General features: G+C 39.1%; 1 protein-coding gene across 1 annotated transcript in view; it reads left to right on the top strand.

Moving 5' to 3' along the window:
- Macrod2 (mono-ADP ribosylhydrolase 2) overlaps window positions 1-12,851 on the top strand; it is a 1,968,760-nt gene extending 1,955,909 nt beyond the window's left edge. The window contains exons 18-19 of the mRNA XM_035446323.1: window positions 6,942-7,009; window positions 12,740-12,851. Of these exons, the coding sequence (XP_035302214.1) occupies window positions 6,942-7,009 (68 nt within the window). The 3' untranslated portion in view covers window positions 12,740-12,851. The remainder of the gene's footprint in view (window positions 1-6,941; window positions 7,010-12,739) is intronic.
- Window positions 12,852-13,243: the final 392 nt, after the last annotated feature.

The raw sequence follows: 13,243 nt of genomic DNA, 5'->3' as shown, positions 1-13,243 counted from the left end.
CTTCTATGAATAGATGTTAGTTAAAATGCTACCTCCATTGACCAAGACGCAGAACTACTAAGGTCAGTGACACTAACTGGGTAGTGTTGAGCTTTTTATGATTGATTCAATCTCCTTTCTTGTTATTGGTCTTTTCAATTTCTTCATGATTCAGTCTTGAGAACGTACAGGCATCTAGGAAATGCTTTCTTCTGGATTAACATTTCTGGCATATAGCCATGTAACAGTCATGATCTTTTGTATTTATCAGCTGTATTGCTTCCCTTTAAATCCGATTTTATTATCCTCTTTCCTTAATTTAGCTGAGGATTAATTACTTTATCTTTCTAAAGAAGCAGCTCTTTTAGTGTGTTTTTGCATTGTTTTATTATCTTTTATTAATGTTGGGTTTGATTTGATCTTGTATTCTAGATCCTTGAAATTCAGGGATAGGTTGAGATATTTCCAATTTTATATTGTTTGAATTAATTACTATAAATTTCACTTTTATCTTATGGCCATTATATCAGATAGGTTTCAGCATGTTATCTAAATTTTTCATGTTTTTTAATGTATTTCTTTTTTTCCCCTTATAAATGAAAACATTTAATTGGGACTGACTTACAGTTCAAAGGTTTAGTCCATTATTGTCCTGGCAGGAAACATGCAGGCAGAAATGGTGCTGGAGTGGTAGCTGAGAATTCTACATCTGGATCCTCAGGCAGAGAAATGGAATGAAGTACTGGCTTGAACATCTGAGGCCTCAAAGCTGAGACCTCCAGGGACATACTTCCTCCAACAAGGCTACACCTCCTAATAGTGCCACTCCCCGTGAGCGTATGGGGGCCATTTTCTTTCAAACTACAACAAGATTGTGCTGAAAAGAATCTTATAAACCAAAAATAATTATTTTCATCACAAGTGACAACACTTATAAAAATATTTTGAAATAATACTATCAAGAATGGAAACAAAGGGGCAAAAATATATTAATAAGGAAATTGGTAATGTATGGAGACACACACCTGTAATCTCAGCTCTTTGAAAGTAGAGGAAAGAAGGGTCATAAGTTCATCCTCAGCTTCATAATAAGTTTAGTCCACACTGGGCTACATAAGAAGCTGGGTTGTTTTGTTTTGTTTTGGTTTGTTTTGGTTTGGTTTTGGTTTTGATTTTTTGTTTTTTTAATGAGAGAAGAATTGAGATAAGCAAGGTAGTTTTGAGATTTTGACGACCCAACTTTCTAACTTTATGTAATGGTTATTTCTCAGCCTATTGGTCTGGTTATCTTTAATATTTTGAGTCTTCTTCGTGCTCTATATGCCATGTTTACCATGTTTACACCAGTAGGCATTCTGAATCCACTTGTAGGTGCTGGTAGGCATTCTGGATTCACTTGTAGATTAGCACACTTTCTTTTATACCTATTAGTCATCTAACTTGCTGGCTCTTTCAGTTTGAAGGGTCCCCTTGCATTTTTGTTGAACAGGCCTCATACACCTTCTTGGCTTTAGTTAGGTAATGCTTCTCTCAGGGCTTGATTGCTAATGTGTACCTACCTTTGCTGGGCAAGTGTTTCTTCCCATGAGTATTATAGAGATCACATGCCATTCTTTCCTGATCTGTATGTTTTGCCTAACAGTCTGCTCTTGGGTGACTTGAGACACTTGTACACATATTTGCTTCTTTTCTCTTGCAGTTTTGAGAAGCTCTTCATCTTTAATCATAAGATATGTTGGGAAGATAGAATGGATTAAATTTGATTAATCCTTGGCCTTCCTATATCTGGATGTTTCTATCTTTCATTAGAAAAGGGTTCTATTTCCTTGAGTAATTTCTAACTCCTTTGGTATTTTCAATCTGATCTTGGATTCCAATTGCCCAAATATTTGTTCTTTCAATAGTATCCTAAAGACATATTATCTGCATTTCTCACTTTCAGTGGCGCATCTTGTGGTAGCATGGATTCTAGATCACTAGAAGTTCTTTTCAACTAGTCTTCTGGTACCTTCTTTTGTGACTTTAACTTGCTGAGCCTATTTTATAGCTCAGATTTGGGGAGTGATTTTCAAAATTCCCTTTATCTTTGTAGCATTTCTGTTTCCTTCTGTCTCATTAACCTCTTTCCTTAAAACAAGTATCTAAATTTCCTGAAAGTTCCCCTGTACTGATTCCTTCCTGTACTGGTTGCTACCCAGTAAGTTTCAAGAATCCTATTTTGGGCATGAAGTGAGGTGACAGTGTCCCCAAAATACTTGATGTTGTAAGACATGTGAGGCCCTCTCTGTAGTTGGAAGCGTTTATGCATTCCACCGGGTCCCCCTGGGCCCACTGGGTCCCCTATAGCTGCTTATGAAATAATCACTCAGAGACTAATATATTAAATATAATTGTTTGACCAATGGCCCGGGCTTCTTACTGGCTAGCTCTACATATAAATTAACCCATCTCTAATATTCTCAATTTTACCATGGCTTGTCAACTCACATCTTGCTTCCCTGGCAGCTACATGACATCTCCTCAACTTCACCTTCCTTTGTTTGGAATTCCTGCCTAGATATATTTTGCCTGTCCATTGGCCAAAATAGCTTTACTTATCAACCAAAAAAAAAAAAAAACAACAACACATATTTACAGCATATAGAAGGATACCCCACATCACATTTCATTATCAAATAGTGAGCTCCTGCACATCTTGGTCAGCATCCACCTTCCCAGAAATTTGAAGGGGCTACACGTGTTTCAGTACTGGTGGCTCCCAGATGAAGGTCTGTGGGGAATATGTATTGTGTCAGGTACATTTTTGTCCAAATACACTCTTGATTTTATTGTCCATAAAGAAATTGCATCTGCCCCTACAAGTTTGTCTCAGGGCAGTCTCAGACAGACTTCAGAAAAATTCACTGTTGATAGACAAGCCTCTAGCTTCAGTGTCACATTTGTGGCCAGTAATGCTGCCAAGAGTAGCCCATCACTGGGGTAGGTCTAAGGCCCACCCTCATATGATTTCCTATTGATGAAGTGTAATGGTGCAAACAGATTACTGCAACTAGCCTAAGCTATGCTAGAAGCTTTAGAAATCCACTACCCCATGTCTTTACCTTGCACTGGAGATCTTCCAGAGCTCTTAGTAGCCAAACCTGGGAATAAGAGTCATTAACTTTTCATCTGTGTTAGATTTCATCTGGTCCTAGGGCTGCTAAAACCTGCCACTTACTCCCCTACCCTACCTGCAGTGATTTGGTCTTATAGCATACTAGGTTGAGCTAGTGTTGACCAAAGCAGTCCTCACTGATGCTAGGCTGAGATGTGCCTAAGTCTCATGGTAGCAAGGACCTGAATGGTCACATACACCAAAGAACCACACTTCAGTTGGTATTGGTGTAAGCCAAAACATGAAGTGTAGTCTATTCCTGGTGCTAGGACAAGGCTGGAATTCTGTTAACTGGCTTGTTAAAGCCACATTATCTGAATTGTGAGATAAATAGCAGAGACAGTTCCCTGGCTAGCAAGGCTGGCACTAAGCTGGGTCATGTACAAGGCTCATAGCTACAGAGATTTTCAGAGCCACAGGTAGGGAGCATCTCTGCTATAGACTGCCAAAGCAGGACCCAATGCAAGCCCAAACTGGAGTCTATTTCTGGAGAGCACAGGTGCTGATATTAGAACTGGTCTAAAAGCTTTGAGTGTGACTGATAAACAAAATCTCCACTTTCTACCAGGTCCTGGGTCAAAGTGAAGCTGGAGTAATACTGGGGTCCAGACAAATCCTGATGCTAGATTGCTTTCATACCTTTCTTCCCAGCAGGAAGAGTCTTGTTCTCCACTCTTCTACCACAAATTTAAAGAAGTGTTGGAGAAGTAGTTAGCTAACAAGCCTAATATATACTTTTAGTGATTCAGGCCCTGGGTCTCAATCTGGTGGTGCCTAGTGGGGAGGATGGGGCTCACAGGCCTTTCTCCAGCACCAGATTTCACTGTGGCTAGCTTTGTTCCATTTCAGTTTTAAGGTTGGACTTAATTATATATCCTTCTCATAAGCAAGAAACATGTCCCCATGCAGGGCTGTTTGGAGTGAAAGGGAAAGATGGCACAAGCAAGTCTTGACCTCCTACCTGCTTCAATGTTTCTTTTCATTTGTTACACTAGAATGTGAGAGTGACATCCATCACCCCATTTATTGCCAGTATTGATTCCGCTGGTCTAGATAGCTAGGCAGTTGTCGCCTTCTTCCCTCACAACTCCATGAGCATCCTTCCTGAAGTTGCCAGCTGAGTCAGAGAGGATGAATTTGAATTTCCCCAATTGAGGAAGAACAGCTTTCCCTCAAGGGTATATACACTACCCTGCTAAAGTCTCTAAACAAACTCTCGGTTTTTTTATTAAAGCAGGCACTGTGGTTGCTCAGAGGATCTCCTGTTCCTGTAAAGCTAATTGAGTTGCTGCTCAACTCCATATTTCTCCACCTTTGAGGGATTTTGGGGGGTGAAAAAGAAAAAGAAATTACTTTGAGCTGATAGTCACTTCAGGAATAATTCAGCCATAGGGGTGTGGTGATATTTTGCTTGTGCTTTAACAAATAAAGCTTGCCTGAAGATCAGAGTGTGAAGCTGGCCACTAGTTAGCCACAGAGGCCAGGCAGTGGTGACACATGTTTAATCCCAGCACCTAGAAGGTAGAGGCAGATGGGTCTCTGAAGTTCAAGGCCACCCTGGGCTACATGAGATTGATCCAGTCTAAAAGAGAAAGAGAGCTTGGTGATGGTGGCTTAAACCCTTCAATCCCAGTACTTGGGAATGACATGCCTTTAATCCCAGAACTAGGGAAGTGGAGATAGGAAGAGATATGGCTTGGTGGAGAGAGGAACATAAGGCAGGAGAAGACAGGAGCTCAACCCATTCAGCCTGAGGATTCATAGAGACAGGATTGCACATTCAGTGTGAGGATTTGTAAGGACAGGATTGCCCTTTTGGTCTGAGGATTTGGTAGAGGTGAGATCTAGTGGCTGGTTGCTCTGCTTCTTTGATCTTTCAGCATTTCCCCCTAGGTCTGACTCCAAATTCTGACTTAGAATTTGTGCTATGTAAGGGGAAGTAGCACGATAGTTTTAAGTATAGCTTCTTAGAGCCAGCATTTCTCCAGCCCATAGGCTTGCCATCACCTGAACTGTCTCCTTTAATTCTAAGGCCTCTATTCTACTCTACTCATGAGTATTCCTTCCCCAGAAAATGCTCTAGTTGAAGAATACCCACTAAATACCCCAGCCTGACAATGAAGCTCACATGAATGGCACCAGCTCCAGGATGCCCCTAAAATTATGGACATGGTTCCTTTCCATTTCTTCACAAAGTAAGCTCTGAGGATGTCCAGCCCATGCACTATTCCTTGACGAATGCAAGAAACCTGGTGTGTAAAATCCTGAGTCTTTGCCCTACATTCAGTGGAGACCTGTAGACTCAGCAAGAACTTCTTTAGCATGATTTAATATTACTTTTCCACAGAGTTATTTTATCGTGAGATTCTTTTTATGGACCATGTATTAATAAGTTGTAGACCTAGCGTCTTTTGACTAGAAGAAGGAACAAAAAGTGAGTGCTTCTTGGTCCTTAGCCCTGTATACTCTGAGAGGGAAATCTGTGAGCCAGGTTGAGCAGTGCATAGCATGAATATTTCTCTTGCTGAGAGAACCATTGCATCTGGCCAGCTTACTGGTGGAGTCTGAAATGAGAGCACAAAGAAATCATAAAATGGTACAGTTTTAAAGTAAGACAAGAGAGACCAGTGTTTTAATCCTGCAATCCCAGGAGAGTTCTTGGAATGCCATCCAAGGGCATTGCAAGTGTGGGACCAGCATCTGCCATTATTCTAGTCTTTTACTCTTTCATGTTCTGAAAGAAAAACAAGGACTTTAGGTTGTTGACTTGTGTAAATAAATGAAAGCTTCCCAAATAAAAATAGAGGTTATTATAGTGATGGTGTCAGCCAGTATTGCCTGTACTTGGCAGGCACGGGGGATATGTATAGCTAAGCATCCTATATTTAGAAGGGGTTGACACAAGAAAGCTCACTGGAAGTTGGGTGTCTTTCCTTGGTTTCTGGCAAACTGGAAATGATGGAGGCTAATGACCACTTGCACTGGTCTTGGACATTTGTACTAGAGGTTATGTTTGCTTGCTAGGGATTTGAAGTCAGAGTTTTACTGCTGTAATTATCTATCACTGTCTGTTTCCCATGTGTGGTGCTTGGAAATCTACTTATGACTCAAGCATTAAAGGCAAGCACTCTACCAACTGAGCTATATTCCCAGTCCCCCATTGTCCACTTCTATATTTATTTTCTTAGCTTACAGTATGGGCTTGGATAGTAAAAATCTCATTAAACTTGCTGACCCTTGGAAATTTGCAGAGTGACTGCTTTGGGCCACTTCTGGAGAAAGGCAGTAATTATACATTCTATTTTTATGCAAATGCTCACATAGAATGAACACAATCAAGTAAAAAGCACATGTGTTGCTTTTCTATCTCACGGCATCTACTGGCTGCTGTACCCATTGGCAATTTGCAAGAACTGTTTTGAATTCTGAAATTGAAAACACAGCAAACCAAACAGGTCTATTGACATTGCCACTGTGGAGGGGACATTACCACTGTGGAGGGACAGCATACCTCTCTGCATGTCAATGATCTGCTTTCCTTTGTTTTGCTAGATATCTATTAAGACCTTTGAATTTATTTATTTAAGGATGGTAATAAATACACGCAGACTGCCAAAGCACAAATCGTGCATAAAATGACAGCTCAGCTGAGAAGAGAGTGAATCCTAATCTCCTGATCCCCATGTCATGAATAAATGAAAACAGAAAAGGCATAGACAGGAAAGGGAAACATTTTCAAGCCATAGTGGCCATTTTCATGTGTTTAAGAGTTGAGGTTTGATAATTATTTAACCTTTTCTGCTTACAGTTGAAATGAGCAGTCAGGTTGACAGTGTCAATGAGCCAACAGAGTGTCAGCAAGAAGATTTCCAATAGGTAAGTTGCCCCACGGAGTACTGTTTCCATCCATGAGCCAGCCATAAGGAAAAGTTTTCGAAGGGCATATTGTATTTCTCTTGGTTTTGTCAAGTCCCAGAGTGCAGTTTGAGCTAAACTTTGGACCAAGTAACACAGTGTGAAGAAGAAAGATTACCCCTAGAAGCTTGCCATCCTTAGTAGAAAGGACAAGATGTGGCATTTTAAAATCATGGAGCACCCTAGGTTTCCTCACTTTGAAAACATGAATATTGTTTTCTCATCAGTCTTGCCTGCTAGAGTGATCAGATTTCTTCAGTAACTTGAGCTTATTCCAGTAGCATCACCTTTCCACAAGCACCACACTGTGTTCTTTGTCATATCTTTTTTTTAAGTGCAACACTAAATTTTTACCTGAGAGAATGTATAAAGACATATAAGTATGTGTTGACAGATAAATAGGTGCCTGAGAGAGCATACTGACTCCAGCAGACATGGTCATCTGTACAGACACATCTGGAGTTCAATGAGCCTGGGGCAACACCCAGGAAGATAAAAGTAGTAAGGAGACCACACAGTCTACATTATGTCTAGATGATAAGTAATCTACCAACCTTTCTCATCACTGGAGAGGGTTGTGGAAAAGATGGAGAAAGCTGAAATAAATAAGCTAGGCTTACTACTAACTAAATGTTTCAAAACACCATAGGACAATAGACTGTGAGTGAGTGTAAAACACAGATAGTGCCAGGGCTGCCCCCTTTACTCTCTGGGTCCTGTAGGTCTCTGCACCCTGGGAGAAGACCACCTTGCACCATACTTGTGTTCCACCATAACAGTGGAATGACAGCTCCGACTGTAGGAGAGAACATATGTATCCTTTTCATAATGATCATGAACTTTATGGGACCGTAAATCTAATACCATTTGTATAGCATAATATTGTTTTAAAAAATACACATTTATATAAACATGAGCTCATAAACATTTTACCTTATCCATGTATAGCAAATATCCTGTGCATTTAGAGGAATTAATAGCTGTGAAGTTTCCATTGAAAGGTAATGAACTGAAACAAAATTTAAACAGCTCCCACCATTTCTCAGTGTTTGCTGGCCTTTTATTTCTTAGCTGCCAACAAATTACAACTTTTGAGATTTTCCTATTAATTTCCTATGTAATCAATATCCAAGTAAAGTACTAGCATAAATCTATTTACCTGGACCACAAATATGCATGAAGGTTTAAGTACTTCCAATTCAAAATTCATTGATGGCAAGGGCATAGCAAATGAGTTTGTTAGCATAGCTGCGACCATTTCTTCTCTTACCTGCTTTGAAATAGCTCAAACATTGCTCCCGGCAAGCATGATGGTGGTTTTCTGTATTCATACAGATCCCAAATAGTATCCTTTAAAAAGACTCATAGGCCACTAAAACTAACCATCTTAATTAATTAATTAATTAATTAATTAATTAACCCAGGCATAGTGTACTCTAACTTTTCTTTAAAGTGATAAGGGAACGGAGACCTGGACAAGCTTGCTGATTGACCTGATTTCACCTCACTGTTTTTCTGAACTTTATCTCATATATATCTGATGCATACTAGGTAACTCCTTTGGCTATTCAGATATGGTATTCCTACATTGACTGGTTCAAGAAAACCATGAATTTAAAACCTTTTAAAAATTGTATATGTAGTGAATATTTAGAGACTTTTCTTGCTATCCTTAAATAATGCAATATGACAACTACAAAACCTTGCCTTATATGAAGTATTTTGGTAATCTGGAGGTGATTTAAATTACATAGCTTATATGCAAATACCACACTGTTTTATGCATGAAACTTGAACATGCATAGCTTTAAATATCCTTAGGGATCTCTACAGACAATCTACCATGGACACTGAATTCTGACTTCTCTTTCAAGTTCATTCCCCACATCCTCACAGCCTTCTGCACTTTGTGATGCCCTAGTGTTCTTCGTTTATCAGAGTCATAGATTAGACTCTTGTTTGTAAACATCCCTGCAATAGTTTATTTACTCTCTATAGGAATTCATTACTAATTACACCAGACATACATTAATGTATTTGAAACATTGTAATTAGGAGTTGCATATAGTTGTAACCCACTGAGCCTCATCAGACTTAGTTTGATGTAGATTAACACTGAAATATCTCCTTTACAAAGTTAATATAATCATCTAGTACAACAAAATGTGGAGTAATTGGAACTCCTATACAGGGTTGATTGGAGTGAAAAAATGGTATAATCTTGTATTCTCAACCACTCTGACAAAAATCCATGTATAAGGTAGAAAGGTTCATTTGGACTCAGGCTTGAGGAATAACAGGAGAATCAAGATGGGGAAAAGGCCACTTGACTTCCAGCAAAACCTTCAAGGTCAGCCAGGTGGTGGTGACACATGCCTTTAATCCCAGCACTTGGAAGACAGAGGCAGGCAGATCTCTGTGAGTTTGAGACTAGCCTGGTCTACAAGAACCAGTTCTAGAACAGGCTCCAAATCTACACAGAGAAACATCAAAACCAAAAAAAAAAAAAAAAAAAAAAAAAAAAAAAAAAAAAAAAAAACAAAACAAAACAAAAAAAAACCCTTCAAGGTCATACCCATAATGACTATGGCTTCACACACACACAAAAAAAAATTGTTTAAAAAAATCTGAAGCCAATTCTTTCAAAACTATTATACTCAGATGAAATAAGTTTAAAAGCCCAATAAATTTAGCATAAAAATGATCTTTCAGCATTATCAAGCTGATTTTATCCCAGGAATGTAAGGATAGTTTGATACATGCAAATCAACAAATGTATTAACATTCAATTTTCTGGAAGATAGAAATCAAATGATCACTTCACTATATTAAATACTATCATGTTTTAGCAACATTTCATGACTACCACCCCACCATCACAAATATTACACTTTCATAAAACAGACATGGCCAGCACTATACCAAATGAGGGGAAATGAAAGCATGTCTTCAAAGCCCAGTATATCACCACTTTTTAACAGCTGTGAAAAAATACCTGTTAGAAACAATGTAAGCCGGGCTTTGGTGGTGCATGCCTTTAATCCCAGCCCTTGGGAGGCAGAGGCAGGCGGATCTCTATGAGTTTGAGACTTGCCTGGTCTACAAGAGCTAGATCCAGGTCAGCCTCCAAAGCCATAGAGAAACCCTGTCTCGAAAAACAAAACAACAACAAAAAAATCTGAATGTGAAATGTCCCTTATAGGCTGAATGTTTGTAAACTCTGTCCCTTGTTGGTACACTATTCTGGAAGGTTATGGGTCCTAACTGGAAGTTGAATACTCCCAGTCTTCCTTCTGCTTCCGTACCTTGGACACAGGTCCAGTAACTGCTTACATTCCTGCCATCTTATCCCCCTGCCATGATCATCTGTGTCCTTTCTTAAACTGCAATGTAGAAAATCCCTTCCTCCTTTACCTTGCTTCTCTACCAGCATTTAGTCACACAGCAATGAGAAAAGCAACTAATTTAGTTTCTTTGAAGAAATGGAACAATAGCAACAAAAGCCTACTCATATGAAAATAGGAAACGTCAAAAATGTAATCCAGAGAGAGGAAAAAAAAAAAAAAAAAACCCCAGACCTAGGTTGAAGGCCGGTTGGTGCTGAGAAGTCCACATGCAGGTTATTGGAATTTGCACACCATTTTTTTCACCCTGCACAAAATCAGCTAAAAGAGGATCAAAGACATAAATATAGCACCCTAAACAGTTTGAGGAAAACACTATGTCATTGGCCTGGGAAATGTTTTTTCTGGATAGGATTCCAGTAGCACAGGAACAAAAGGAAAACTTGGTAAGTAGGATTACATACAACCGAGAAGCTTCTACGTCTCTAAGACAAGCAACGTGATGGAAAGAGACAGCTACAGAGTGGGAGGGAGTGGTTGCCAACTGCTTATCTGAAAGGAAGAATATCCAGGGTAGAAACAAAGATGAACAAACAAACAAATAAAAACCCTTAAAAGCAAATTTTCTACTTAATAAATATTCAAATTTCAAATAGAAAAAAAAAGAAAGAAAATAACCCAAATATATATATTTCTCAAAAGAAATAGCATGAAATAGCATGGCCAACTAATATACAAAAACAAGCAAACAAAAAACCCAATGAATATTATTAGCCATCAGGGAAATGCAAATCCATACTATAGTAATATTCTATCTCACCACGCTCAGCATCACTATTGATTTTAAAATGCTGGTGAAAATGTAGAGGAAAAGAATTTACCCATTGTTGGTGGTAATGTAAGTCAGTATATCCCCTGTAGGAAACAATATGAAATTTCCTCAGAAAAAGAAAAAGAAAATTGCTATAAGATATAGCTCATAGGAGTTGGAGGAGGAAATACTATAATCAGAGTGTATGTCTGGAAAAAAATTCTATTTTTAATAAAAGAAAAATAGGGGAGAGGGGAAATAGAGTCATCCCAATCCTTAGTATTGATGAGCGTGGCTTATCCACTTCACATGCTTCTTGCTACATTAGTCACAGGATCTAAGACAAAGAATTGTGCTAGGTGTCCATGAACAAATAAAATATCATAATGGAATTTAATTCCATCCTTTGCAGCAAAATGAATGTAACATAGTACATGATGTTAAATGAAATAAGCCACTAAACAACAACAACAACAACAACAACAAAATGTCAACATGAAATGGGCATCATGGAAGCAAGGAATTGAGAAAACTCTAGCTTAGGCATGGGATAGAGGTGGGGGTTGTTTTGCTAGGTAAATGCACACTGTATGCACAAATATAAATATCACGCTGAACCCCATTCACATGGATGCTATAATCTTGTCCCAGTCTAAATATCTCACAGTAGAATGGATGAAAAAAATGATTTTTTTCTACACAGAGCATTGGCAGTCATCATTGCAAAAGAATGAAATAAAGCTAAGAAGCAGCAGTGTAACTCTCAGAAACACTCCGCTGAGTGAGCCAGGCACAAGATGCTGGTGTCATCCTGTTTGTAGAGACATCAGTTATACAAAGTTCTAGATCAGGAAACATTACCTTACAATTGTTGGCTCTAGCAGGATTGGACTTGGGAAAGGGATATTTCTAGAGTCATGAGGAATTTTTTTTAGATCCTGATAGTGTCACAGACTAAATGTGAGTCTTAAAACTGGAATCCAATGAGTACATCTGCTTTGTGCATTTCCTTGGAGGTGGACTAGACCTCAGTTAAAAGTAACTAAAATGAGCATACTCTTCTAGAAAAGTGTCCATTGAAGTTGCTTCATGGGTGGCAGGCACAGCAGATACTCAACAAGAAAGGTCTCACCAATGGCTTTTCACATCAGCATGATATAAATCATTGTTATTTACATACTGGTCTCTAAAATCTAGAATGAGGGAATAGTCTGGGAAAGGAATGCTACATCAAAGTTAGATTGTTCAAAGAATTCTTTGAACACTTGAGTTAATCGTCCCCATCAGCTGAAGTAGTGTGGCATGTGGCCTACATTTATTAGCAGTGATTTATAAGATCTTTAAAGATACCATGTGCCAGCAATTACAGTTCAGATAGGTAAAGCTCTTTGATAATCAAATAAGCTATTCCTAGGCCCCTTTGAGGACTGAGAGACATTTCAAGGGTTGCATTAAAAAGGTATTCCTTGCTAAGCCTTGTGAAGATGCCTAATCTTTAATCTAACAAATGGTTTGTTTCTCTTTTGTCTTCCTCAGGGCCACAAGATGAAGCAAAGGAACAAAGAACTGAAGCTAAATGACAACCCTCAGCATTGCAGGGCCTGGCCCTGGGGGACTTGGGAAGATGATAGTGTGTGCTGTGGAAGAGGGTGGGGGAGGGGGGAGGCAAGTCAGCAGAAGGAAGGGGGTCCTTTGCTCTAATCTCCAGCTGCATTTTGTTCTGTTTACCTACAGGGGAAAAAAGAAAAAAAAAACTTAAAAAAAAAAAAAGAATAAGAAAGCAAGCTCCCTCCACTTGTGAGAGGCCCCATGCTAAGGCAATCTTTCAGGCACTCCGTCCGTCCCTATCATTTCTGTCTTTTCTCCATGCGTCACCCTAGGGTTGGTGATAGAGTTAATACACACCTGGATCTCCTGGCCCCTGTCTGCTCTGTTGGTTATCTCACAAAGCTGGCCATAGAGTGATTTCTCCCAAGAAAAAGAAGCTGCAGGCTAAATTTCAAAAATCACCAGGCCCAACCTTGGTATAATCCATAGACA

Source organism: Cricetulus griseus, chromosome 6 (assembly GCF_003668045.3).
Source record: "Cricetulus griseus strain 17A/GY chromosome 6, alternate assembly CriGri-PICRH-1.0, whole genome shotgun sequence".
Lineage (NCBI taxonomy): Eukaryota > Metazoa > Chordata > Mammalia > Rodentia > Cricetidae > Cricetulus > Cricetulus griseus.
The sequence above is the reverse complement of the archived record's forward strand: the minus strand, read 5'-3'. Positions and strand labels throughout refer to the sequence as shown.